The sequence below is a fragment of the Saccopteryx leptura genome, chromosome 10, assembly GCF_036850995.1.
Source record: "Saccopteryx leptura isolate mSacLep1 chromosome 10, mSacLep1_pri_phased_curated, whole genome shotgun sequence".
In the NCBI taxonomy this organism is placed as follows: domain Eukaryota; kingdom Metazoa; phylum Chordata; class Mammalia; order Chiroptera; family Emballonuridae; genus Saccopteryx; species Saccopteryx leptura.
In genome coordinates this window covers 1,961,720-1,988,249 of record NC_089512.1, presented here as the reverse complement: position 1 = coordinate 1,988,249, position 26,530 = coordinate 1,961,720, and the positions used below count along the sequence as shown (strand labels likewise).

The window sequence follows — 26,530 nt, the reverse complement described above, 5'->3', positions numbered from 1 at the left end:
AAATAATGTGACTTTAGACCAGCCGTGGAAGACTGGGATTTGAGTTAGAAAATGAAAATACAATTTAAAATGCAATACTGTTTATATCAACATCAAAAAAATGAAATATTTGGGTTTAAATCTAACATAATACATATAGGACTCTCAGGAAAACAGTAAGACACAATCTAAGTAAACGGAGAAACAGTCCCTGCTCACACCTGAGAAACGCAATGTTCCAGCACAAGGCAGCTCTTCCCAAATTGTTGCATAGCTTTAGTGCAGTTCCAGTTAAAACCACAACGAGCCGTGTTGTGGATTATGGACAAACTGTGTCTAACATTTATATAGAACGGCAAAAAATAAAAAAAAGTAAATGGCCTCCTGACCAGGCGGTGGTGCAGTGGATAGAGCATCGGACTGGGACGCGGAGGACCCAGGTTCAAAACCCGGAGGTCGCCAGCTTGAGCGCAGGCTCATCTGGTTTGAGCAAAGCTCACCAGCTTGAGCCCAAGGTCGCTGGCTTGAGCAAGGGGTCACTTGGTCTGCTGAAGCCACTGGCCAAGGCACATATGAGAAAGTAATCAATGAACAACTAAGGTGCCGCAACAAAGAACTGATGCTTCTCACCTCTCTCCCTTCCTGTTTGTTCATCCCTATCTGTCTGTCTGTCTCTGACACAAAAAAGAAAAAAATGGCCATCATCATACTGAAGAACGAAGTTGGGGTACAACACTGCCTAGGAGCGTGAGTTTTGACATCAGAGTGGTTGACGTCAGTGAGGTTGAGATGGGAACCCCGGGTCTGCACATTCTGTTGATCAGTGACTTGATTTCTCCAACCTTCAGTGTGTGTATCCTCAAAACCCACATTATAGGCCCTGGCCGGTTGGCTCAGTGGTAGAGCGTCAGCCTGGCGTGCAGGAGTCCCGGGTTCGATTCCCGGCCAGGGCACACAGGAGAAGCGCCCATCTGCTTCTCCACCCCTCCCCCTCTCCTTCCTCTCTGTCACTCTCTTCCCCTCCCGCACCCGAGGCTCCATTGGAGCAAAGATGGCCCGGGCGCTGGGGATGGCTCCTTGGCCTCTGCCCCAGGCCCTGGAGTGGCTCTGGTCGCAACAGAGCGACGCCCCGGAGGGGCAGAGCATCACCCCCTGGTGGGCAGAGCGTCGCCCCCTGGTGGGCGTGCCGGGTGGATCCCGGTCGGGCGTATGCGGGAGTCTGTCTGACTGTCTCTCTCCGTTTCCAGCTTCAGAAAAATACAAAAACAAAAAAACACCCCACATTATAACCACCCCCGGCTTCTGGTCACATTGGGGTCACGGGGGCTGCACTCACCTCCTGCTGGGAGCAGTTGGGAAACTGGACACATAGACGGAAGCAAACCTGACTCCAGAAATGTAGCGAAAGGGGCAGCACAGAACCGTGGTCCCTGAAGTGAGCCTGTGGCCTCCCCGGCACTTTCCGGGTCAGGGAAGAAGGAGGACGATGTCTGAGGGACAGGATCGCGTCACGGAGGTGCACAGACCCCAAGGACGGAAGTGGTGGGACTGCGGGACATCGGGCAGGAGGGGACTGCAGACAGACGTGCTCCAGTCAGCCGCCGAAGGGGGTCCCGAGAGGCGGGCGGAGCGGAGAAGTTTCCGGGCTCAGAGATGGAAGGCGTCACACCCCACCCTCCGCAGGAGAGACTCGGGAATACTCGGGGTGTTCGGCAGAAGACGTGCCTGAGTCGTGACCCAGCCTGAGGCTGTGGACCCTCCCATCTGCGCCACAGACGATGATGGCCAGGCCACAGGACAGTCACCTGGATCCCCAGCCCCTGAACTCCTCCCAGTCAAGTCTAATACCTCAAAGAAATGCCCCACAGGCCAGCAGCCAACAACGTCACCTTTCTCTCTAGAATTCAATGTGAAATGACCAGAAAACCTAAAAAGCATACAAATGACAAACAGGATCAGGAGAAAAAGCAGTCAATAGAATCAGACCCCTGTGCGGCAGAGGGGGTGGGGTGAGATGGAAGGAAGGACTTCCACGTCCTCAGAGGGGCCCCTGAGGGAGCAGGGGTCACCACAGAGAGAACCAAAGACCGGACTTTACGGGACACAGAGCCCTCTGGAGAAACCTCGACAGACAGACAGGGAGACAGCGGAGACCCGAGGACGGCAGGGGCCATCTCGAGGTCAACACCAGCAGCACAGGGCACAAGGCCGGTCAGAAAGCAGCCTGCAGACTCGAGTACGGCAGATGCTTTCGAATGATCAGAGGGTGAACTGAAAATCACCCTGCTGACTATGCGAAGGGTCCCACTGGAAAAGGCAGGCGACCCACAGGGACAGAAGACTGATGACGGGGCAGAAAGAACGCGTTCCAAGAACAGACCAGAAGGAAGTGCTAGAGGTGGAAAAGGCTGTGATACGGACGAGCGTGCCTTCCGAGGGCGACGCCGCGCGCCACCCGCAGCTGGGGGACACTGAGCCCACAGAGCGATCCGGAGAAAAATCCCAGGCCACAGTGTGAACACAGAAAGAATGAAGTCAACAGAAGGAGGAAGGAAGGAAGGAAGGAGGGAGGGAGGGAGGAAAGGAGGGAGGGAGGGAAGGAGGGAGGGAGGAAAGGGGGAACGGGAACGGAGGAAGGAAGGGAAGGAAGGAAAGAAAGGAAGGAAGGAAGGGAGGGAGGAAGAAAAGAGGGAGGGAAGGAGGGAGGGAGGGAGGAAGGAAGGAAGGAGGAAGAAAAGAGGGAGGGAGGGAGGAAGGAAGGAAGGAAGGGAGGGAGGGAGGGAGGGAGGGAGGGAGGGAGGGAGGGAGGGAGGAGGAAAAGAGGGAGGGACGGATGGAGGTAGGAAAGGGGGAAGGGAGGAAGGGAGGGAAGGAAGGAAAGAAAGGAAGGAAGGAAGGGAAGGAGGAGGAAAAGAGGGAGGGAGGGAGGGAGGGAGGGAACTTGGAAGCTCAGCGAACAGCAAGCAAGATAAATGCCAAACCAATGCCCCCTTTCAAGAGAAGGAGCATCCCCGGGGGTCACGGGACCAGTTCCCAGTTACGAGTGTACTGCACGTGCTACATTCCACAGATGTTCAGTGAAAACCAGTCAGCATCGCAGGAACTGTGTTAGGACCTACGAGGAAAAACTTAATATTAGAATAAGACGTCACGGACTGGCTAATTTATCAACATATGTAAACCTTAGCTCCAGGAGTGCGTGGCTTGTCACATAAACAGGAGCTGGCTGGCAGAAGCATTTGGCAGCTCAAGGAATAAGAACATCGAAGTCATTTTCCCCGAACCAGTGAGCTCTCCTCAGATTTCAGTTCACCGGCCGACTTACGAAGGAGATGGCACCTCGCGTCTTGGACGCTGAACATGAGATTAGAATGGATCTGTACAAAGCAGCAGCCCCCGTTTTGGGGAGAAAAAAGTAACTAAGCCCAAAGGCTGCACAGCAATACTGTTCTGAGGACGCGTCAGGGACCGTGATTTGTCACTGCCGTGCAGTGGTGTGCAACAACGTTTCACAGAGAACCTACAGGTGATCATTTAAAAAGCCAGACATTCTATTTTCTCTCCGGACTGTTCATTATGTACATTATCACGTCATTTTCTAGGGAGTGTGATATTTATCTATGTTTCTTAGTTTTTCAAACTTAAAAACGCCAGTAGAGTCTTTGGTAAATGTCACATCTTCTAATGGACTAACAAGCATCTTCAGTGTCTCTGCCGTGTCTCAGTGACAGTGCAGTCTATTTCCTGAGGACTACTCGCAAGCATGTATGACAATTCTTTTTGGTCGTATCTCCTATTTGTATCACATCTTCCAAAGTAGAGTAAGCGTCCACACGCACAGTTTGTTTATGTGAAGAAATGAGACCTCCTGTATCTACACCCTCTGGGACACGAATCCACTCAGGGCGTGTGAGCACAGTCATTTCAACCCAGTGGCGTCTCTCAGTTTGCCCTTTAACCCCAAGGAAATCCAACTCCATACCCATGACCTAATGTTACAAATATAACCCCCACATTGATCACCATTTTCAGATAAAATATTATGGTATCAGTGCCATTTAATCAATGACGTTCTTGACAGTTTTTCATCAAGAGCAGTCAAGTAATCCTCATAATTTCCCCGTTCTTTTACATCTTTATTATGTGTAGACTGAACAGTAGACAAAATGTATTAATCTTTTTTTTTCTTATTGTATATATATATGAGATTTACCATTTTTGAAAGGATTTTTAAAAACTATTCGAACTTAAATTTTCCTGGATCAAATATTGCTAATCCTCATTTGATCAAGATGTTGAGGCGTGCCCGCAGGTTCTAAAGATAATAGATGTCACTGTATACAGTTTTACTGGTTATCAGTTTTTAATGTGTTGCTTGTTTCTGTCACCATGAGGTGATTAATCGATGAGGAGAGATGGTTTTATGGATTCCCGAAGTCCCTGTGAGAATTCTTAATGATCTGTCTCGCGTGTGCTACGACCACGCTTGTCCTGTTTGGGGGGTTTGTCCCCTTCTGCCGTGTCCTTCCCATGGGGGGGTTCCTACGGCCCCTGCCTGTGACCGGCTCAGAGGAGTGAAGTCTAATGGTAACTCTACGTGGACAGTCAGCGTTTCCTGACTGCCGTTTTCTTTCCTCCCTGCCCCCCACTTTCACGGCACACGGGACTAAGAAGGGGTGTGGGTCTGGAGTGGCAGAATAAGTTATCATCACCCACCCGTGTTAACGCACAGCATTGGCATGTGCGTGTGTGTGCGTGTGTGTGTGTGTGTGTGTGTCTGGGGGGGGTGAGGGTGGTGAAGACCTACACTCGGGCCATTCAGGTGAAGGTTCCTGTGAGTGACAGGATCCTCCAGGGGTTCCTCTGTCAACATTTCTGTAGGAGTGGCTGTTTGAGGAGTCAGTGTGGTGGAGAACTGGGGTAGGGGAGCAGTTCAGGCTGTATCGGTGGACTGGGCCCTGTCCTCTGCTGGCCCCGTCCCTGCAGGCTGTATCAGTGGTGGACTGAGCACCGTCCTCTGCTGGCCCCTGTCCCTGCAGGCTGTATCGGTGGTGGACTGAGCGCCGTCCTCTGCTGGCCCCTGTCCCTGAGCCCTGACCCGGCTGCCCTGTGCTCGGCCATGGAGCCCAGGGAGGGGGCAGAGGGGAGGACACGGCCAGCGAGTGGTGAGAATTCTCTCCTCCTCTCTCTGAGATAACGATGTCCAGCCGGACCACCCCCACTCACTCAAACCCTCGGTACCCGGAACGGGTAACCGATAACCCAGTGAACCCTGACTGTCTAAATGCCGGGCACACCGCCATGTCCCTCACCTGTGTTCTCCACGCTCGTCTTCCAGACAGACGTGGGGCAGGGGTCACGGCGACCCCTTTGGGATGAGACCCCGGGGGACTCCCAGAGGGGCGAGGATGCTTGCTAACGGTCAGACAGACTCTTGAGAGAGTGGGCGATGGGATCTCTCTCTGCTGGCTTTGAGAACAGTTATCCGAACAGTTTGCTCGAGGTTCCGAAGTTCAGAACCGACATTCAGAGGGGACCAGGGTCCCTCGCCTTGACATCCTCACAGAAGCTGTTATTCCACAGGCCTCTCGCTTGTCTGAGCCTCGGGGGTTCGTGTGCAAACACGTCACGGCGGACCCCACACAGGCAGGAGGGTCCTTACACATCATACACATTCTTAGGTGGACGTGTTCGACTCGTGACGGGTAATCATGTGGGATTCTGGAGAACCGGCCTCAGTAATCTTTCATTATTTGTTACACATGAGTATTTCCTAGCTTTCAGGAATCCACATTTTCTGATGTTACATCTGATAGAATAAGCTATTGATACTGCTTTCAGAATGCTATGTATCACTGGTGCTCTTTTATTATTTTCTCACTAAGTCATCTAATTCTCAAAGTATTTTTTTTTCCAACAATCGTTTTATGTTATTTTTTGTAACTTTAAATTCTGAGAAAGCTCGAAAACGGTCAAATTCTATAATATCTTAAAAGGCAGGCAAACAAACACCAACTATGACACTGAGTCGCTGTTTTTCACTTTCTTCACTTAATCAATCAATATCTAATTATCGGGCAGAGCCTATGGGGCCAGTGCTGAATGAAAACAGAAAATCTGGTCTCTTCGGTACGTGAAAAATAAAGAACCTGAAAACAATGTAAAGATCTATCAAATTTCCCGAAAAGGATCTAGAAGATGTATAATATTAACCAGCTCCATTTGGGTTGTTTACTCTCCATTTCCTTAAAAAACAAGATGGCGGCTCTGCAGGGTGTTTTCCGTAGTTTGGACTGTCCATCACTGTTCGAATGTGATGACCACCTGAGGAACGGACTGTGCGTGGAGAGGGGAGCCCTCCACGCTGACCACCCACAGTGTGTTCCGTGGACGAGAAGAACCCCTCTTGCCGGGCAGGGAACTTGTAGGGTCAGAGGGGTCAGCCTCGCCCGAGACCCTCAGCGCCTTCGGTTAACCACGTCCCTAGGTCCTCACGCACACCCACACCGGCAAGTGACAAACCCGGTCTACCTCTCTGCTCTGTGGGCACTTCTGTCCGCAGGGGTGAGAAGGAAGTCTGCCCGTGCCCAGAGGTCACAAGATGTCTGAATCTTTATTTATGTGCCAAACTGCAGGTCTTGGCTGCTCGGACAGCACCCCAAACCCATTGGCTGTGGAACACGTCTGGGGGTGGGGGGTCTCACAAAAACACCTCCGCTGTCAGGGCAGGTCTCTGACTCAACGCTGGTTGTCCACCGTGAGCCGTGGCCCTTCATGAGTCTTAGTGTGGAAACTTCAGAGCAGGGTATAAGTATCATATCAATATTTGCTGATTCATTAGGCAAGGAGACCGCGGGGCGATGAGCCCGTGGGTGTCGGACTCTGCTCAGGGAACTGTGTGCAGGGGGCGGGGGGCTTCGGGGGGCTCGGGGACTTGCCCGCACCCCACCCGAGGGCCCTGGCTCTGCCTACATGGGTCGGACGAGAGAACAGTTATAGCAGTTCCGGGCAGAATGGCAGCCCCGGACAGTTAAGAGGATTAGGCCGTTTGTTGACTGACATTCCAATCAGGAGCGTTACCTCACCCCCAGCATTTGAAATCTATTGGGTAATTTACCTTCGAGCATTGTCTGAATACCAAAAAAGGTTTCTTTTCCTTTTTTTTTTTTTTTTTTTTAATTAAAACACCAGGAAACAAAACAGAACAAAACAACCTTACTTTCCAAGGGCAAAGCATTCCAGTTTTACAGATGAATCCTTTGCGGCTTGTTTAGTTTCAGGGAAACGCACTTCAATCTTTGGTTCATACTCTCCCATCACACCTGTTAAATATCAAAAGAGCTAGCAGCATTTCTGGAGAACACAAGGTTTCCACGAAGTCGATGCTTCGAAATTAACCCAAATCTGATTATATTTGTCCTTCCATTTAGCCACATTTTCCATACATTCACGAGGGACAGAGAGCCAGCAAACGTCACGATGCTGTTTAAGGACTGGGCATCTCCCTCTCCCGGGAAACCCGTGTCTGGGAGACCTCAGTGTCAGGGAGCCTCTGTGTCCCCCACCTCAACATCTTAGGAAGAATTAGCGTCACCCGTTGAGAACGGAATGCACCCAGCATCTACCATCTTCCGGAGTGAACAAGGAAGTCTCTCTTTAGAGAGATAACCAGGTCTGTCACCCTTCATGGGACTCTTGGGGACCAGGTGGGCTCAGGAGTAAAGACATTTTCAGTTAACAATGTCCGAGTTCCAGTCAGTATTTCTGCAACAACACCTGTAAGGTAATCACGCTAGTTGGGACAAACAGAGGCATAAATATTCTTCTGACACTTCATGAAGGTTTTACTGATAAACACCTTTGCTGGACACTTACTAAAAACACGTTTGGGTTTTGTTTGTTTTTTATAGTTTTTAAATGTCCAGGAGGGAACTGTGGGCATGGACTAAGACCAGAGCGAGACCACAGCCTGATGACTGTCAACACCCCACCCGCCGGGTGAGCTGTGACAGAGGGGACTTCTCTATGCTGGCCTCGTTAGCTCAATTAACCTAACCAACAGCAAGCCAAGATTCTTTCCAATTATGATATTTTTTTTTTTTTTACTTATATACCAAACACCAGAGTAATATGTTTCTAAAACACCTGGGTATTGGTGGCCAGTAAAATCACACGGAAGGCAAAATGTACAAATATAAAATACACTGTATTTTTTAAGACCTTGATCATTCTGAACGTTCAGAAAGGCCACGGTTGAAGGGCAGAGAGGGGGCTACGTTCTTCAACGCAGTCGTCAGTGGGGAGGTTTTATGTTTTCTGATTCCTCGACATCTGGAATTTGCTGAGTGACCAGTTTTCCCATGTATAACGCTCTGGTGCTCTGGTCTCTCGCTCCCATCAGAGTGTTGAGGGGCGGGGGTGGGGAAGGGGAGAATGAAGGAATAAACAAGGAAAACACGGACACACATGGCAGACTGCACGTCCCTGACCAGTGAGCTGCTCCCGCCACGGACAGAGCGCCCCCTGCTGGGAGACACTGGACTTGTGAATGAGTCAGGTGGTCACTAGATTCTGAATTCAAGACCGCGGACCTCTCTGAGGCGGCCGGTGGCTCTGAAAGCCGGGTCGTAAGAGCTCCCCGCACGCAGCTCGTTTCATAATTCGGGCAGCCATAATTAGCATTCTATTTTTTATTTTTTATTTTTATTTTTTTGCTTTTCCTGAACTCCTCAGAGAGCAGATAAGCTCAGTGAGGTATGGACATTTCAAGTCCAGAATCCGATCGTGAAATGCGCCAGCCGCCTTCCCGTTGGTACAGTTCCCACTGTGAATATTTAATTAAAGGATCAGCTGGGGGGGGGTTTCCACTCGGATGACTTCCCTGCATTTTCTGTTCTCTGAATCTTACACCAGCGATGGCTTCATTACGAGCTACACAGCCCCTCAGAGGCCCAGCTGAAGTGAGTCTCTCGCAGGGGCAGAGCGAGCGTGAGCCTAGCATTCGCTTCCTCTGCGCAGTGCTCACAATTGCTGGCGGCTCTCTCTGCTTCCCCTGGAGGTGAGTTTGTTGGGGAGGTTTTTTCCCCCCATTTTGCCACTCGGGTAAACAAAGGGTGAACAAAAAAATAAAAGACTAAAAATGGAACGGAGGTGAGTTAAAGAAAAACTGTATCATAGGTTCATGAAAAATATATGAACACAGTTGATAACATCGGCAGCACCTACATGTGAACACGCACACACACGCACACGCCCACTCCCCCAGTGGACATCGCTGTTTGCAGAATTCTCCCTGAGCAAAGGACAGATGGTCTGCTCCCGGGCCAGAGAGGAGAGACTCGTGGACACGGTGCCACGTGGGTGGGTGGGGGGTGAGGGGACTTTCTCTATCCTGCTGTTGATACTCCCTGAGCGTCAGCGTGTTTGTGAATCGGCCCTGCACTCGCGGGTGGTGTGGCCGCCCTGACCCGGAGGGAGGGAGGCGGATGTTTGTGAATCGGCCCTGCACTCGCGGGTGGTGTGGCCGCCCTGACCCGGAGGGAGGGAGGCGGAGCACTGACCGACCTCCCCTGGCCTGTGGCCCCGGACCAGGGCGTTCCCGAGACAGCGCGGCCTCTTACCATCGGGGCGCTGCACCAGGGGAGTGGGCGGTCCTCGCACGCTCCTCCGCGCCTCCTGGTTGGTCACGAGGCAGCTGTAGTCACCCGCGTCCGAGGGCTCCACCTTGGCGATGTACAGGTTGCCCGTCTCCTGGGAGACAAACCGTCTCTTGTCCTCCTGGACGTGCAGAGGGTCGCCGTTGAAGGTCCAGGCATACGACAGCTCTGGAAAACAGGGAAGAGGGGTGTCGTCCTCACTGGACCCACCCCCACCTGGAGGTCCTGCGCCCCGCTCACACGTCAACAGGATAAGGTCGTGCCCCTGTCTGTCCAGGGTGAGCCTGCTCTCCTGGTGTAACTGTCTCAGTCTCCTGCATTCAGATATATCCCAGTCTGGATGACAATGATACGTGATTGTCATCAGATGTCCAGAGGCAAAGGTCAAAACTGTGGTCAGTGGGGGCGACAGGACGCGGCTGGACTCAATGTTATGAAGATGGTATGAACTTCAGAGCTACAGCGGTAGCTCGTGTATGGGGTGATGAGCTCCCCGTTATTAGTGGTGACCAAGTAGAGGGTGGACTAGCCTTGCTGGAGATGTTACACGCTTTCTGTCGGCAGTGGGCAGGCGGCGGTGTCTGTGTTTTCCTGTGAGTAGCCTACTCGGCCTACGCATCCCTGCTTTGTATCAAGAGAGCACAAGTGACATTCGCTTATTTCTGAAAACACTTGTGCCTTTCTGGTCCTGCCCCGTGACTGAACCCTTGTTGCCTTCTGCCAGTCCCTCCAGGGTTTTCCGTCAGGACACGTGGTCTCTTGCTTCTGAGTCTCCTTACTGGTCATTGTCCTTAGGGGCCTCACTGCCCACTCTCGCTGTGTCTCCACCGAGAAGAGCTTCGAAGGGGTTTTGTTTGAGACGAGAGAGCCATGGACATCGTGCGTCTTCCTCCGACAGGAAGAGGAGGGAGGGTGTAGGTCGGATTCCCCAGCTGTGACTCCTCATCTGTGGAACCTCGTGTGACACCACGGTGATCTTGAGCAAATTTCGAGGTGTGCCTCAGCGTCGGGGTCTTTAGTCCATAAATATTTGGCGAGAGACATCAGCACCAGCCCCCTGAAAGCTGAGGTTACCCCCTTTCTCTCAACAGAGATGAAAGGTTGCCTCTTATGCTCCCCAAATCTTTATTCCTTTGACCCTGTCTCCTTGGGACCAGTGACGGTCATTTCCAGCTCTCTCTTGGGGAATTCATTTTTTTTCCTTAGCTGATGAAACGCCCTGACCTGTTTCTGTCTGAAGCCTGTCCTTCAGGGGTGGAACATGGAGAACTGCTTACAGAAGGTGGTCCACAAATAGGAAATCGTGCGTAAAGAATAGAGGGGTATATTTAAGAAGAGCTCTTCCATCTCGTCCCTCTTGAACCATCCCAACGGTGTGTGTTGGGTGGCGGTTGCTAAGCAGCTGCTCCGATGAGAAAGTGGGGAGCTGGGAGGGTGAAGGCCATTTTCCCGAGTCCCACTGTGGACACGAGGGAGAGGAAGGTCTATCCTAGAACCTGCGTCCTTCAGACGCCACGCCCACGGCTGTTCCGCCAGCGCCTCCTCCTGTCTTCCAGGTGCTTCCACAGCCGTCCCTCTTTCTCAGTCAGCGCTCATCACGGCCACCCTTCTGCACCCCCAGTCGTCCCTCACACCCCGAGTTCCCTGCCTGCCTGGTCCTCCTCACACGCGGGAGCGTCGTTCCTCAACCCCACCCTTTCCCCGCAGAACACCACCTCCCGAGCCCCGCGTCTCAGAATCCGGTAGGGGTCACGGCGACTCCACCGTGTGGACCGCAGGGAACGAAGGCATCTGAGCCCTCGAACGTGTCATCCCTCCCACACGGCCCCTCCGGAGCAGAGACCTGAGAACCTGAGTGCGTGTCAGATGTCCAGGAGGACCTGGTAAAACCCACGATTGTGCTCCCCCCTCGAGGTGTCCCCTTTAGGTGGGAGGAGCCAGAGAACCCACTGCGGGCAGGTTCCCGGGAGCTCCACTTTGAACATCGCTGACCCCGTGGCAGACTCAGTGTCCCCGGCAGGAGCGTCCCCGGGAGGAGTGTCCCCGGCAGGAGTGTCCCCGGGAGGAGCGTCCCCGGCAGGAGCGTCCCCAGCAGGAGTGTCCCCGGCAGGAGCGTCCCCGGGAGGAGCGTCCCCGGCAGGAGCGTCCCCGGGAGGAGCGTCCCCGGCAGGAGTGTCCCCGGCAGGAGTGTCCCCGGGAGGAGCGTCCCCGGCAGGAGCGTCCCCGGCAGGAGTGTCCCCGGCAGGAGTGTCCCCGGGAGGAGCGTCCCCGGGAGCTCCACTTTGAACATCGCTGACCCCGTGGCAGACTCAGTGTCCCGGGCAGGAGTGTCCCCGGCAGGAGTGTCCCCGGGAGGAGTGTCCCCGGGAGGAGCGTCCCCGGCAGGAGCGTCCCCGGGAGGAGTGTCCCCGGCAGGAGCGTCCCCGGCAGGAGCGTCCCCGGGAGGAGCGTCCCCGGGAGGAGTGTCCCCGGCAGGAGCGTCCCCGGGAGGAGTGTCCCCGGCAGGAGTGTCCCCGGGAGCTCCACTTTGAACATCGCTGACCCCGTGGCAGACTCAGTGTCCCGGGCAGGAGCGTCCCCGGGAGGAGCGTCCCCGGGAGCTCCACTTTGAACATCGCTGACCCCAGGGCAGACTCAGTGTCCCCGGGAGGAGCGTCCCCAGGAGGGCGTGGCCGGGATTCCCTAGCATGGTGGCCACCCCCTTGGACCTCTGCCTTGGGGAGGTGCGGTAGCCCGGAGAAGAACCCGTTCTCAGGTCACGGGTCGTGGACCGTCTGAGGTGGAAGTGGCCGCGGGGTCTTCAGCCAGGTCTCCCAGGTGGGTCAGCAGCGGGGAGAGGACAGCACCCTCTGCAGCGAAGTTCAAAATATTTTGGATAAAATTAAGTAAGCCCGTGGATTAGTCTGCGGGCCGCACAAAATTGTTCGGCGGGCTGCATGCGGCCCGCGGGCCGCGAGTTTGAGACCCCTGCCTTAAACAATGGGCCCTGATCTTGGGTGAAGCTGACCCAACACTGGACGGGGCCCCTCCTGGCGAGAGAGAGATCTAAGTCGTGGGGGGAGGGCGTCAAAGGGAGCCTCCGTTGCTGGCCTCGCGGACGGAAGGGGATGTGGAAGGAGTGGGTGGATGCAGCAGCACCTGGGAGGTGACACTGGCCCCTGACATCTAGCCAGCAAAGCCGGGGGCAGTGGGGGCTTCCTCCTGCAGCTGCCAGGGGCTGGACTCAGACGGTAGTCAGAGTGAGCTTAGGTGCAGACTCTTCCTCAGACTTCTCAGGAAAGAAGGGCGTCGTGTCGTGACCTTGATTTCATTCTTGTGAGAACTTCAGCCCAGAGCCCAGACCCACGACCCTTTGGCTTCTGACGTACAGATCATGGTCTAATAAGTAGGTGTTGCTTGAAGTTTCTGTTAGTTGATTACATTGTGATGGAGAACTCTGTCTGCCTGTCTATCTATCTATCATCTCTATCTGTCTATCCATCCATCTATCCATCCATCCATTCATCCTAAACCTACCTACTTGCTAAACCAAAGACAAATGACAGAGACAGAAAATGTCTCTCTATGTCTCTGGAGTTGGCCCCTTCTAAACCACTTATCCATCAGTCCAGTGTGAAGGTTATCCAGTCACTATGTTTCTCTTCTTTCTGGAGGACTTTCTCTGCACAATTCACCTGGACAAGAAGCTGAGACCGGGAAAGGAAGGACCGAGACCCTCCCGAGGCTCTCGGCAAACCCGCTGAACTGGGGGCGCCCCGAGTTTCTCGTGTGGGATCCTGAGTCTTCCCTGCACGGGCGTTTCTCGGCGTCGGAAAGCCCTGGGCGGGCGTCTTGCCTTTATCTCCTAACGTACAGCGCTTGCCCAGGATAACAGTTGGTAGCTACTGTTATTATTAACACGTCCTCCCTCTAACTCAGTGGTGGTCAACCTGGTCCCTACCGCCCACTAGTGGTCGTCAACATGGTCCCTACCGCCCCCTAGTGGTGGTCCGCCTGGTCCCTACCGCCCACTAGTGGTGGTCCGCCTGGTCCCTACCGCCCACTAGTGGTGGTCAGCCTGGTCCCTACCGCCCACTAGTGGTGGTCAGCCTGGTCCCTACCGCCCACTAGTGGTGGTCCGCCTGGTCCCTACCGCCCACTAGTGGTGGTCAGCCTGGTCCATACCAGCTTTCATGGTGGGTGGTAGCAGAGCAACCAAAGTATAAGTAAAAAGATAGATTTAACTATAGTAAGTTGTTTTATAAAGATTTATTCTGCCAAATTTAGAAAAAATCCGACATAAAGTACTTGGTAAGTAATTATCATTATATGCTTTAACTTGCTGTCACTCTGCTTTATAAATATTATTAAGTAAAGTGACTTCCCTACTTTATAAATCAGCATTCCTGTGGAACCGGTGGGCGGTTAGAAAATGTTACTACTAACAGAGATACAAAGTGGCGGTAGGTATAAAAAGGTTGACTACCCCTGCTTTCACTGATCGATGACTGTTTGTTTAATTGGGTCACAAGGTGTCTGTCGATACCCCCCTCAGTTTTGATCTGGGAGGGTTGTAAAGAACAGGAAAACACATCCCAGAATCCCCGCCTCCATGGAGACGAGGACGCCCACGGCGTTTCCCGAGCTCCCCGCGTGAAACTTCTCACAGCACCTGGATGAAGTCACTACTGACAGGTCCACTGGGGACCCTGTTGACACTTTACATAGCACGCTCAGTGGAACGCGGTATTGGGCCAGCTTGTCACAGCTTCCCCGCCACAGGGATTAGCCACCCAGTTAAAGTCTAATTTGAGGCTGCGTGTGCACATCAGTGACTTGATCTCACAGCGGCCAGCAGAGAGGCACCGTCGTAATGCGGGCTTTGCTGCTTTTAAAAGATCACATCTTCTTCACTGTCGGGCAGGGACGGGGTGCGAAGGGACGGCTTCGTCTCCCCGGCTGCCTTGTTAAAAGACACATCCGTTTCCAGGTAGCACCCCGCACTCTCTTTGGAGTAAACCAGGTTGAAAATCACCTCCGATTCCGTCCAGACCCTGACCCGTGTCAGAGCGTCACGTGACATGGAGAGACAGCCCACACGGACGTGAGTTCCATGTCCTGTCCCCTTCCGTTAGGACGCCGGACAGCAGTGCTCCTACAGGTGAAGAATGAGTCACCGTGGGATGGTCGGGTGCTCTGGGATAAGAATACTTCACTCCGGGTGGCTCTGAGAACAGGGTGCGTGCCCCGCGTCACTAGGTGAGCAGATGCCTCCCGAGGGCGCTGGTGTTGTCAGACTGAACTGCAGAATTGTGAAGCTCGAATCAACTTCCTTTCCTCTTGGTGTCTGTCATTCGGCCTCACTGGAAAGGAAAGTGATGGCAACATCTGTTCAAGGTTTTCAGAGAGTCGTGAAGAAGGTCTGGCTTCCTGTGGGGGACGGAGTCGCTTTCCTTTTACTGTAAGTATCTGTCCGACTGTTTTCAGCTTCTCCCACGGCGGCGGCGGGAAGAGCAGCTGCGGCAGGGGCCGCGTGGTTGGCTCTGCTCCAGGTGGGAGCCGGCCAGCTGACCCAGCACTTCTGCCCACCGGCTGGGTGGCCTTGAAACAGCCACTGACCCTCCCTCTGCCTCCGCGCCCTCGTCGGTGAGCAGGGACCCCGACCGTCTCTCCCTCGCGAGGTCGTGAGGACTTGAGAAGCAAACACGTGTCGAGTATTTAGATCTGGGCTGTGTGGGGACTTGCTGTTATCATCACGTGACCGTCACAGGGTCGGTGTGACATGGGAGTGTGCCGGCTGTGATGACTCCGTGGGTATCTCGACACCGCCTCCTCCAGGTCCGCCGTCGCCTGAGACTCGACCAAACTCACCCAGCCTTGTGGAGTCTGAGGTAACGCAACCCCAAAGGAGAGAACTGGTGGGTGGCTCAGGTCCTTGGGAACGATTCCCAAGTAGAGAGTGACGTTTCCTGGCCGGTTTTCCCACTGCTAGACCACAGTTTATCCGACATGTGCATCCAACTGCGGGCTAACTCCCGTCTTCCGACAAGTCATGCGATGTTGCCCGGACCCCTGGAGTCTGTCTCCACCGAGCCCGACCAGAAAAGTGAAGTCAGTCTTAGCTTCCCTTTTGGAACAAAGCCCTGCTCATCACACTCACAGTTGTCACGCGTCCGCTCAGTTCACACTGACAACAGCCGCTCAATATCCATGTCCGTTAACGTGTCTGCTCCACAGATGCGAACCCTGGGCCTGAGGAGGTTAAATGAGCCGTCCCTGTGTGCTGGGTGCCAGGCTCCAGACCGCAGCAGGGAAGCCCCGTGCCCACCCTGGGGGTCACCTCGCACCTTCCCAAGGACACCTGTGTCCAGTGGCTGCTTAAATCATTTCTTTTAAGGAAAAGATTTGGGTTAGAAAAGTTTAGATGCAGTAGGATGAACTTGAAAGACCGTCGAGGTCCCTTTGTTTTCCTGAAGGGCCACCCCAGGCTCCACGGCCACCTGGGACCCCACTCCCGCCACGACCCAGCTCGCCCACCGTACCTCCAAAGTGGGGCGGCGGGCCGCAGAGCAGCACCACGCCCTGACCTTCCCGGACGGACACTGTGCTTCGAGCTCTGGTTTCAAAGTCTTCGATGTCTTAGGAAACAAAGAAGAGCAGGTTCAGAATTAGTGATTTTGCAGGAAACACACACACACACACACACACACACACACATCTTCAGGAAGGATCTTAAATTATTTTGTTATCGACGGTAGTGCCCACTCCTATCTGACCGACTGACCAGAAGATGTCGTGGATGACCAGCTGATTACTCTGGTCAGACTGTGTGAGGAAAGCACTTGTCAGCATCGGTCACCATCTTTTACTTTGAGGCCCCCCAGACAGCCGAGGGCCCCCAGGACGCCGTGCCCACCCCAGCGAGCTTCTCTTCCCCTGTCCACAGAGGTGTGATCTAGTGAAGGCCTGGGACATGCTGGCTGGCCAGGCATCCCAGGTGGACAGCCACCACGCCCCCGGGCGGTGGGTTCCCTGACACGTGAGCTGGGGACGGGGTGAGGAAGGGAGTCGTGTCTGAACGAAGGGACGGAAAGTGAATCTCCACATCTCTCTTGACCTCCTGCTCCTCAAAGCAGCTCTGTGTTCCTTTCCAACGACATCCCGGGATGGTGGAGATTTGGTGTCCGGAGGGGAACCTCCTAGCTCTCGTGTCCGTCCATCCGTCTGGGTCGTGGTCACCCCGCCTCCGGGAATGGTTTCACTGGGTCACTTCTCTCTGAACCTTCATTTCTTCACCGATAAGTTCAGTGAAGGGAATTTTTTTTCCCTTTCATTTCGTCATTTAACGCGTCTGCGTTGGACTGAACGACGGAGGTGTCAGGGCTGACAAGGTGTTAGAAATACAGCAGGCGGGCACGGTGCCCTCGCTGTGCCTGCTGTGTGTCAGAGCTGCGGACGAGCAGCTGACAGACAGACAGACAGACACACACACACACACACGCTCGCAGGCATCATGGACGCACTGTGCTGCGTGTCCTGTGCAGAGTGCCAGCCGTCCACCACGTCTCGTCTCCTCCTCCCTTGGTCGCAGGCTGTAGCCCCAGCGCGCACTTCTAACCGGAGGACGCGTTGCGCAGACGTCCCTGTGGCAGACGGGACAGCACACTGGACAGCACTAGTGAGGCGAGACAGTGCCCGCTGCGTCTGGGAGGAAACCGCCACTGACCTTCATGTTCGCCACTCACGCCCCCCCCCCCCCCCCCCCCCCCCGTGAGAGACCGTGTTGAAGATAAAGGTCCCCGTCAGCCCGGGTCCTCGAGTGACTCTCAGATCGCAGCCACCGCTGATCTGCACGTCGGCTCCGTGTCCCGTGTCAGAGGAACGTGGACGTCCGTCTCCGCTGAGGTGTTCATCTTGGGATCTCTCTGTCACGGCGGTGTGACTTCTCACCCCACTGAGACGCCCGCGAGGGGGAAGGAGACCACACACCCGCGTGAGGATGGCAGCCCGCTGGTGACGTGGGGCAGGGGGGGCTTCCCGGGTGGAGGGGCAGCTGGCCTGGAGCCCAGCTGCGGACCAGGCAGGTCAGCCCCTGTCATCGGCACTCTGGGCCGGTCGGCGAGGGTCAGGACACCCCACGGTACTCCGGGTGACGGTTGAGGCTCAAGGTTGATGCCCAGAAACAACCCGGAAAGGCAGCAAAGCCCAGGCTGAGTGATTCCTGGGACCCCCCGAGGGGTGCGATGCCGTCCGTAATTACAGAGTGTGTATTCTGCTGAAAGGATTGCCGTGGAAATTCTTGGGAAGAAGAGTCATACTGTAATAGGGGAAAAAATAGTACCTATTGCTATGATGTTGTCCTGTTATGGAAGAAATGAAGTAAAAGTCTAAATATGAGCATTTTTATAAACTGATGTAGAGAAGATTGTCGAGTGGATTTCCACCTTGGTTATCTCAGGGGAGTGGATGGGAGACCTGAAAGAGAAGATCATTAATTCTTTATATTCTTTGTTTTTCCTTTTATTCAGTGAGAGGAGGGGAGGCAGAGAAACAGACTCCTGGATGCGTCCCTGACTGGGATCCACCCAATAAGCCCACTAGGGGCGATGCTCTGCCCATCTGGGATGTTGCTCTGTTGCTCAGCAACTGAGCTCTTCTTAGCACCTGAGGAAGAGGCCACGGAGCCATCCTCAGTACCCTGGGCCGACTTGCTCCAATTGAACCAGGGCTGCAGGAGGGGAAAAGAGAGAAGCGAGAGGGGGAGGGGTGGAGAAGCAGATGGGCGCTTCTCCTGTGTGCCCTTACCGGGAATCGAACCCGGGACATCCACACACTGAGCCTACACTCTTACCACAGAGCCAGTCACCCAGGGCCTATTGAGTCTTGACTCACACCTCTATCTTAAAATACTATAAAGATTATGAATTTTGTGTGTTTCTTAAGTTTGCTTATCTTTAATAATTTACCGTGATGTAATTGAAGGTTACCGTTGGTGTGATTTAGAGGCATTGGAGACTCCTACTTTGAAGATCTTCAATGTGCCTTATCCACGAGCTAGCTGAGTGACGACAGGGTCACATAATCCCTGACACACGTGAGCCCGGAACTCAGAGGAGAGACCAGGTCCAGCTGGATGAGAAGAGAGTTGATTAGCATATAGATAGTATTTAAAGTTATGGAAATGGGTGTAATCCCCATGGGATGACTCTCAGATGTTTGGCATGAGCAATTCTGTGGACAGTCACCTAGAATCACTGAGATGCTCAATATTTAGAAACAGATAGCCGAGGACTACGGAGGCCGGGAGGGGAGAAAGGCAGGAAGGGAATGAGTAACTGTGATTACGACATAGCGTGTGATCGCGTGATCAGGACACACCACTGTATGTTTCTCTTATTGATACGAAGTTCCGACACACAAAGCTACAGACACAAGTTAAGTAGCACACTTCAGTCACAATAACATGTTTCGTAGGTGAATGAGTCCATTTGAAGCATCCACAGTTTGTCTCTCTTAACATATGATGTTCCCACTAAGCATTCCTTCCCTACACTCTGCTTTCCAGCCACGAGAAAACTCAGCGTTCAGGGAGACGGAGGCTCCGGTTCTGAGACGTACACTTAATAACTCCTGCACACACTCTATGTTCAGTCCATAAAAATACCAGGTGCAGGCCCTGGCCGGTTGGCTCAGTGGTAGAGCATCGGCCTGGCGTGCAAGGGGTCCCGGGTTTGATTCCCGGCCAGGGCACACAGGAGAAGCACCCATCTGCTTCTTCCCCCTCCCTCCTCTCCTTCCTCTCTGTCTCTCTCTTCCCCTCCCGCAGCCAAGGCTCCATTGGAGCAAAGTTGGCCCGGGCGCTGGGGATGACTCTGTGGCCTCTGCCCCAGGTGCTAGAGTGGCTCTGGTCGCAGAGTATCGCCCCCTGGTGGGCGTGCCGGGTGGATCCTGGTCGGGCGCATGCGGGAGTCTGTCTGACTGTCTCTCCCCGTTTCCAGCTTCAGAAAAATACAAAAAAAAAAAAAAAATACCAGGTGCAGATGGACTCCATGTACCCTCAGCTAGACCCCTTTCCCCCCGCCTTCTGCTCTGACCTGCCCTCATCGGTGACATTCCCGTCAGACGCGGCACGCCTCGTGTGTTCCTTCTAGAAGAACTTCTGACCCAGCGTGCCCGCTTTTCTCTTTGGCCGTAAGAGAGACTGAACGGACCCACGTGAACGACACGGCTCGCGTGAGCTGCTGTCCGGACGGGGGAGCCCTCAGTGACTTGGGTTTATGTCCCTTTAAATGTCAGTCAATAAGAATCAGGCTATAAAACTGTGTTTAAAATGAAAACCCGATATATTGAACTCACTGTTTCTGTGTCTAGTTGTCACAACAGGTGAGAAATTTCAGGGTTTTGTGTTTGTTTGTTTTTTCTTACTATTATTGATGGGTCCCATGAAATCGTCGTTACCTTTTAATTTTCACAAAAGCCAAAACCCGTCTCGAAGCCGTGCTGAGGCAGGGACTGCGTGAGTCTGCGACACGGACGAGCTCTGGGTGGACGCGTCCCCACGTCACCGTGTCAGAGTGTTCCGCAGTCCCGGTCGCACCGATCCCGTCCTTGTCCATCGGAAGCCACTGGGACCGCGGACGTCACCACCGAGTCTCCAAGTGCATTGCGTGCCCTCCACTCGGGGAGTGCCCACGCGTCCGTCCTTTCTCCGTGCCTGTTAGAATGACCGTGGGGGTCCTCTTAGCTGACAGCAGAGGCGATCGTCTTCCCTCAAGAGTCACACAAGTCCTGCGGGCCGTCCAAGCGGAGCCATTCGAGACAGTGCTCGTGTGTGCCCTGGCCAGGAGTCGGGCACAGGCCGAAGTGAGTCATTCCGATCTGAAGACTGTTTCAGATCGTGTCGAATGCGGACCAGACACCGTCTGCCTTGTGCACCGTGAGGTCCCGTCTCCCGTGAGGACGCTTTGGAGAAGGTCTGTTTGCAGGATGCAGCCTGATTCTCAGGCTCCCGCCCCTCCTGCTGGCTGGAGACGTGACATGATTCGGGTCATGCTGAGACAAGGACCCCTGGCTGAGGTCGCCGTACGCACATCCGGTGGAATTTCCTCTGCTCTGTGAGAGCCTTGGGGGCTCTGGATTTATTCTTCCGTAGGGAGAGGCCAGAGAGAACCACCATCTTCTCTTTCTTGTCCTGGCCAATTCTGCTTAAAAGAATATATATAGCGTGGTATGAGACTGTTCTTCGAGGTGGTCCCAAATCCCGTGCTAGTTGGGAAGATTCCCGTACGTAAGCCTCAGAGGTGACCTGCCCGGGCTGCCCTGGGGCAGGAGGGACAAGTTCCCGCCGTCCTGGTGGCTGTGAGGGAGCCCGACGGCCCAGGCTGCTCTCACGCAGCCGTTCCGGTGAGACCGGGGGGGCCTTTACCGGATCCCACGGTTTGATGGCTGGTTTTGGAGGATGCATTTGGCAGGAGCAGAAGCAACACAGCGTCCTCAGACCGGGCTCTGCTCCAAAGACCCGCAGGAAGCCCCTGACAATGGCCGGTCAAAGGAGCTGTACAGAATCACTGAGCTGTACAGAATCACTATGCCCTGTCCCCGCAGTGACCAAGGTGCGGGCGGGGGCACCCCTAAAATGTACGTCAGGTGAAGTCCCAGCAGCACTGCAGATGGCAGTGTCCACCGGTGAGGAGAACACATTTCTGCAGCTGCCACGTGTAGGGATGAATCTCAGCACCACCGAAGCTGGAATCTGCTGCCAGAGCCCGAGGCTCACAACCTGAAGATGTGGTCGGCAGCACCGGAGCCCGAGGCTCACAACCTGAAGATGTGGTCGGCAGCACCGGAGCCCGAGGCTCACAACCTGAAGATGTGGTCGGCAGCGCCAGCCGGACGCAGAAGGAGGCTCCAGTGTGCCAACCCCCCTACGCCCAGAGGAAGGCTCGGGGACCTGCGCCCAGAGGGCAGCGTGAGAAGCCGGGGACAGGAGACAAGACTCCCTGGAGAGTGGGCCAGCTTCCGAGAGGGCACGGGGCGTGTGATTTGTTCAGAACCTGAATGGTCATCTTGATGGCAGCTTTCCTGCGTTGCCATGTGGGGCGTCTGTTCAGGGTTCCAATCCTCTCTTTCCTTCCCGAGCATTTCAAGAGTCACGGCCATGTGTCAGGCACTCAGTGAGGAGTGTGTCTGACTCCTCGGGGCGACCCTGGGACATGGCTGACTGTCACGTGCATTTAACAGAGGAGGAGACGGAGGTTCATAGGGGACCAGCAGCCCACAGAGGAGGAGACGGAGGTTCATAGGGGACCAGCAGCCCACAGAGGAGGAGACGGAGGTTCATAGGGGACCAGCAGCCCATGGATGACCACAGGTGTCAGGACACGATGGAAAAAGTGCGTAGGCGGATTCTAGAGCTCTCATTTTCTGTCACCGTGGCGTTCTGCTTCCCAGATGTTAACTGGGGTCTCCCGGCCACATACAACTCATAAAACCGGCATGAAGTATCAGGCTGTGTTCAAACAAACAAGTAAAAATGCAAAAATGCAATGTCTTTCCTGAGCTCTGCAAATCCCCGGCTGGGGTGGGAAATGCTGCATCTTTAGGGTTTCGGAAGAGTTCTGTTTCTAATGTCCTCATTCTTCTGAATCCCTGCTTTCTCTCTTCCAGGTGTATTGCCTGAGTTATCTCCAGCCTCGTGTCTCTGCAGACAGGAACTCCATCTCTTACCTTGACCTACATACAGAGACACCCCCACACACACACACACACACCTGCTAATGAAAGCTCACACACACACACACACACACACACCTGCTAATGAAAGCTCACACACACACACACACACACACACCTGCTAATGAAAGCACCTCCGTTATCTACTCCATTAAGTAAGATGCTACCTGAACACCTGAAAATCCAATTTTAGATACGCAGGTCTCTGATGACCTCTGGCGCCTCCCCCGGCAGACATGTCTGTGCTCGCTCTCTCTCTCTCTCTCTCTCTCTCTCTCTCCCCTATGTCCTCCCAAAGCCATCCTCTCTTTCAGGAATGAGGGAACCAGAATGTTCCCACTTCCATCTCTGCACACAAACCACCCGCTTCCGGCTGCTCCTCCTGCCTCTCTCAGAAACGGACAGATATGCCCCGGTTCCCGTGGCTTCTGAGTGAGAGAAACAAAACGTAATTGTGGACACTGCGGCTCTCGGGGGCTTCGGTGGCACCTCCAGACCTGACTTCAGGCTCTTAGCTAGAGCTCCGCCCAAGAGGCACACCCTGGAGCCGCCCCCCAATCTGGCTTCTGTGCTCTGTGCTCGCGCCCTCTCTGCCCGCACCTGCGGAGCAATTTCAGTTCTTTGTTGCTTTAAGGACGTGAAATCCCATGGGGAGGCTCTGAGATTGCTTTACCTTCCTCTGGCTTTCCACCCATGAAATTCCATCCCTCCATCGCAGATCTTTCTGAAGAAGGCTCAGTGTCCAAACGAAGCTCAGGTCAACAGGACTAAGGAGTCCCGGTCACCTTCCTGACCCACATCCCGTCAGAGGTGTGGCTATGTTTGGCCACTGGCAACACGTTGTACTGGACGAGGGAATGCCGGTCCTCTGCCCAGCGGAAGGGAAACCGTACACCTCTCCCTGGGCCGGGGCCCTTTTCCAGTCACTCTCAGGATGCTGAGCATTTAGCGACAGTGCCTGTGGCACCGTCATCCTTCCTAGCACAGCTCAGGGACACAGGACGTGGCCTCACAGAGCACAGCGCTCTTGTCAGCCCTGTCCAGGAGGCCGCGGCGTGGGCGCTGGACAGGAACTTGCAACACTCATTTCCGAGCGGGAAGCAAGAGGGTGTTTAAGAATCTCAGGCATCAAATCCATTTAGAGTCCAGGTGGACGCCCCCACCTGTTATTGATGCAAAAGGATTTGTATAAAAATCCATAAATAGCCCTGGACAGTTGGCTCAGCGGTAGAGTGTCAGCCCAGCATGTGAAAGTCCTGGGTTTGATTCCCGGCCAGGGCACACAGGAGAAGCGCCCATCTGCTTCTCCACCCCTCCCCCTCTCCTTCCTCTCTGTCTATCTCTTCCCCTCCCGCAGCCAAGGCTCCATTGGAGCAAAGTTGGCCCGGGCACTGAGGATGGCTCCATGGCCTCTGCCTCAGGCACTAAGAAGAGCTTAGTTGTTGAGCAGTGGAGCAACGCTCCAGATGGGCAGAGCATCGCCTCCTGGTGGGCATGCCGGGTGGATCCTGGTCAGGCGCATGCGGGAGTCGGTCTGACTGCCTCCCCGCTTCTCACTTTGGAAAAATACAACAACAACAAAAAATCCATAAATAAGTGAGTTTCTTGGTGACCTGGACGTCCTGCATTCACTGACAACCACCGTCTTGTGGCTTTAAGACGCAGAAGGAAATAAGAAGTAAACCGAGAGGAGGAGGTGGCACAATCTCTTCTAGGAGCCGCGTCTGGGTTTTCAGACAAGACGAGCACTGAACACAGAGCACGAGTCAACAAATGTGAAGTCCTAACTTGGAAATGAAAATACACCCGGAAGACTGCACTTGATATTTTGATGGACTCGTTTGTCTAACGAGGGTCAGAGCGGGGACACCTGTGATGTGGCCCGTCCCCTGGGTGCTCCTTACTGAGTATCATAGTCCTCGTGGTGAACCTGGTGAGTGACGGAGAAGCAGGAGGAAACTTTGGGACCATGACTTCAACGGCTCAGGACAGACTGAGATGCCCTAACCCCATGGCTGGAGCTCGCCGTGTTTCCAAAAGGAAGAGAGGCCATCTCAGTGAGCGTGCGCGGGCTGAACGGCCCTCGGTAAACTCCGAGCTGGGACAGAGACAGTCAGGAGCCACGGTGGAGGTCAGACAGGGCTGCAGGGTGAGCCCCCGGTGGGTCAGCTGCTGACCGAGGGCAGGTCCATTCCAGCCTTTGTCTCCTCCACCAGCAGAGGCCCGTGACTCAGAGGAATGACTCTGACTAGCTTTGAAGCACCCGGGGGTGTTCAGAACAAAACTCATGACAATGGGGACTTGGGGTTACGTGTTATTGGTGATATACCTGCATATCGCCCAGAGAAGGATGTTTAGAATTTTTCAACAGGTTTGAGTTTCAGTTTTTCTCTCTCTCGTGGCTGATGATATGAACCAAACATGTTTTCTTGAAGGACTGTGTCTGGAATTTCCTTCTCTGCCCCACGAGGGTCAGCTCAGATGCTCAGTGAATAAACGCGAAAAAAGAAAAAGGAAAAGGGAAAAAAAAAAGGCCGAAAGTCAAAATATGTGAGCGTTCTTCCAAGCACTGTCAGGTGGCGTTTCATTGCCGAGAATATCTCGCCAACTTGAGCAAGTTGTCAGATGGTAGGGTCCGCGTCTCTCTGCCCAGAACATCCCACGGCCCAGCTGGAGGAGGAAGCGACCAGCCCAGTGTCCTCCGCGTGGTCTGGGGCTGGTCCTCTGGGTCTGTCGTCCCGTCTTCCGTTCTGCAGGGAAGTCAGTGTGGCACCTTCAGAGACGGCCGTCTCAGAAGAGGTTTCCCAGGCTTCCCGAGATTAACGAATGGTCCAAGCCTGTGGCTCAAGTGCAAAGAGGGCCTCAGGCATGTCTGGGGGTCTGTGGGGCGTGGACTTGGTGGCCGGTGTGTCTAGGTGAGTCTCCACCACGTGAACAGTGGCCAGTTTTGTGGCAGAGGGACACATATCCCTCCCCTCCCTCCCCCCGCAGGACGGGTGTGGCAGCCTCTTCCGAGATGCCAGCCCTCAGACAAGCCCTGGGAGAGGTCACCTGCTGACCTCGGTCAGCGAGAGCCTGTCCCCGGGGGCAAGGACAAGGACTGCAGGGCTGCTGCTCCACACCCTTGTCTTCCATCAAACTGTCTCGCTCTGAGCAAGGTCCTTGGAGTCACGGCTGCACTCTGCATTTCCCTCCGCTCGGCCCCCAGGGGACTTGCGGCTTAGAGACGAGGGCTTGTGCATACACTGTCATTCAGAGACCGAGAGACACAGAGACAGAGGGAGAGACGAAGACACAGAGAGAGAGAGAGAGAGAGAGAGACCAAGAGAGATGGACACGAGGAGAGACAGAGGGAGAGACGAAGACACAGAGAGAGAGAGAGAGAGAGAGAGAGAGAGAGAGAGACCAAGAGAGATGGACACGAGGAGAGACAGAGGGCGAGACGAAGACACAGAGAGAGAGAGAGAGAGACCAAGAGAGATGGACACGAGGAGAGACAGACAGAGAAACAGGGAAAGAGCCAGAGACACGGAGTAAGACAAAGACAGAGAGAGAGAGAGACACACACACACACACACACACACACACATACACACATTCATACTGTGTGTGGGCGCTCTATAGGCATGTCCTTTGGATATCTAAAAAGGATGCGCTATTATTATGCATATTTTACAGATGGATTGCTAGAAACCAGAAAGCTTAGGAAAAACTTGCCAAAATATCCCCAAACTGGTCACTAATTGATGGAGCTCAGCTTACAAATCCCACGGAGGAGGCGTTACCTCCGGACTTTACCGGAAGACCTAACTGGACAGCCCGTCCACTTCCCAGTGCCCCCCGATTCCTGCAGCACTAAGGACCCTGTGCTCGCTGTTTGATCGGGTCCCTGTGCGGCAGGGACAGACCCCAGAGGAGGGACAGTTAAAAGTCAGGAGAGGTCTCAGGCCAGCCACGTACAGAAACCGCCGAGAGCCAGGCCCCTGGCTGCTGTCCCCTCCGTCTCTCTCCCTTGACGAGGGCGTCCCGGTCTCTGTCACCTCTGCTCTTCTCCTGAGCGCCTTCCCCGGCTCTTCTCCGCAGATCCGTCTCCATCTGTTTTCAGGGTTCGCGCCCCGGAAAGTCTCAGCCGGGGCATGGTGGTTGCCTCGTCTCAGCTGCTCTGTTAAACTGCCCTGCTCCGT

At 54.3% G+C, this 26,530-nt stretch overlaps 1 protein-coding gene across 1 annotated transcript in view; it reads right to left on the bottom strand.

The window, feature by feature from the left end:
- The window catches only part of CNTN6 (contactin 6), a 115,947-nt gene that overhangs the window by 59,676 nt on the left and 29,741 nt on the right, over positions 1–26,530 (bottom strand). The window contains 3 exon segments of the mRNA XM_066351665.1: positions 7,199–7,301; positions 9,600–9,803; positions 16,157–16,252. Coding sequence (XP_066207762.1) covers positions 7,199–7,301; positions 9,600–9,803; positions 16,157–16,252 — 403 coding nt within the window.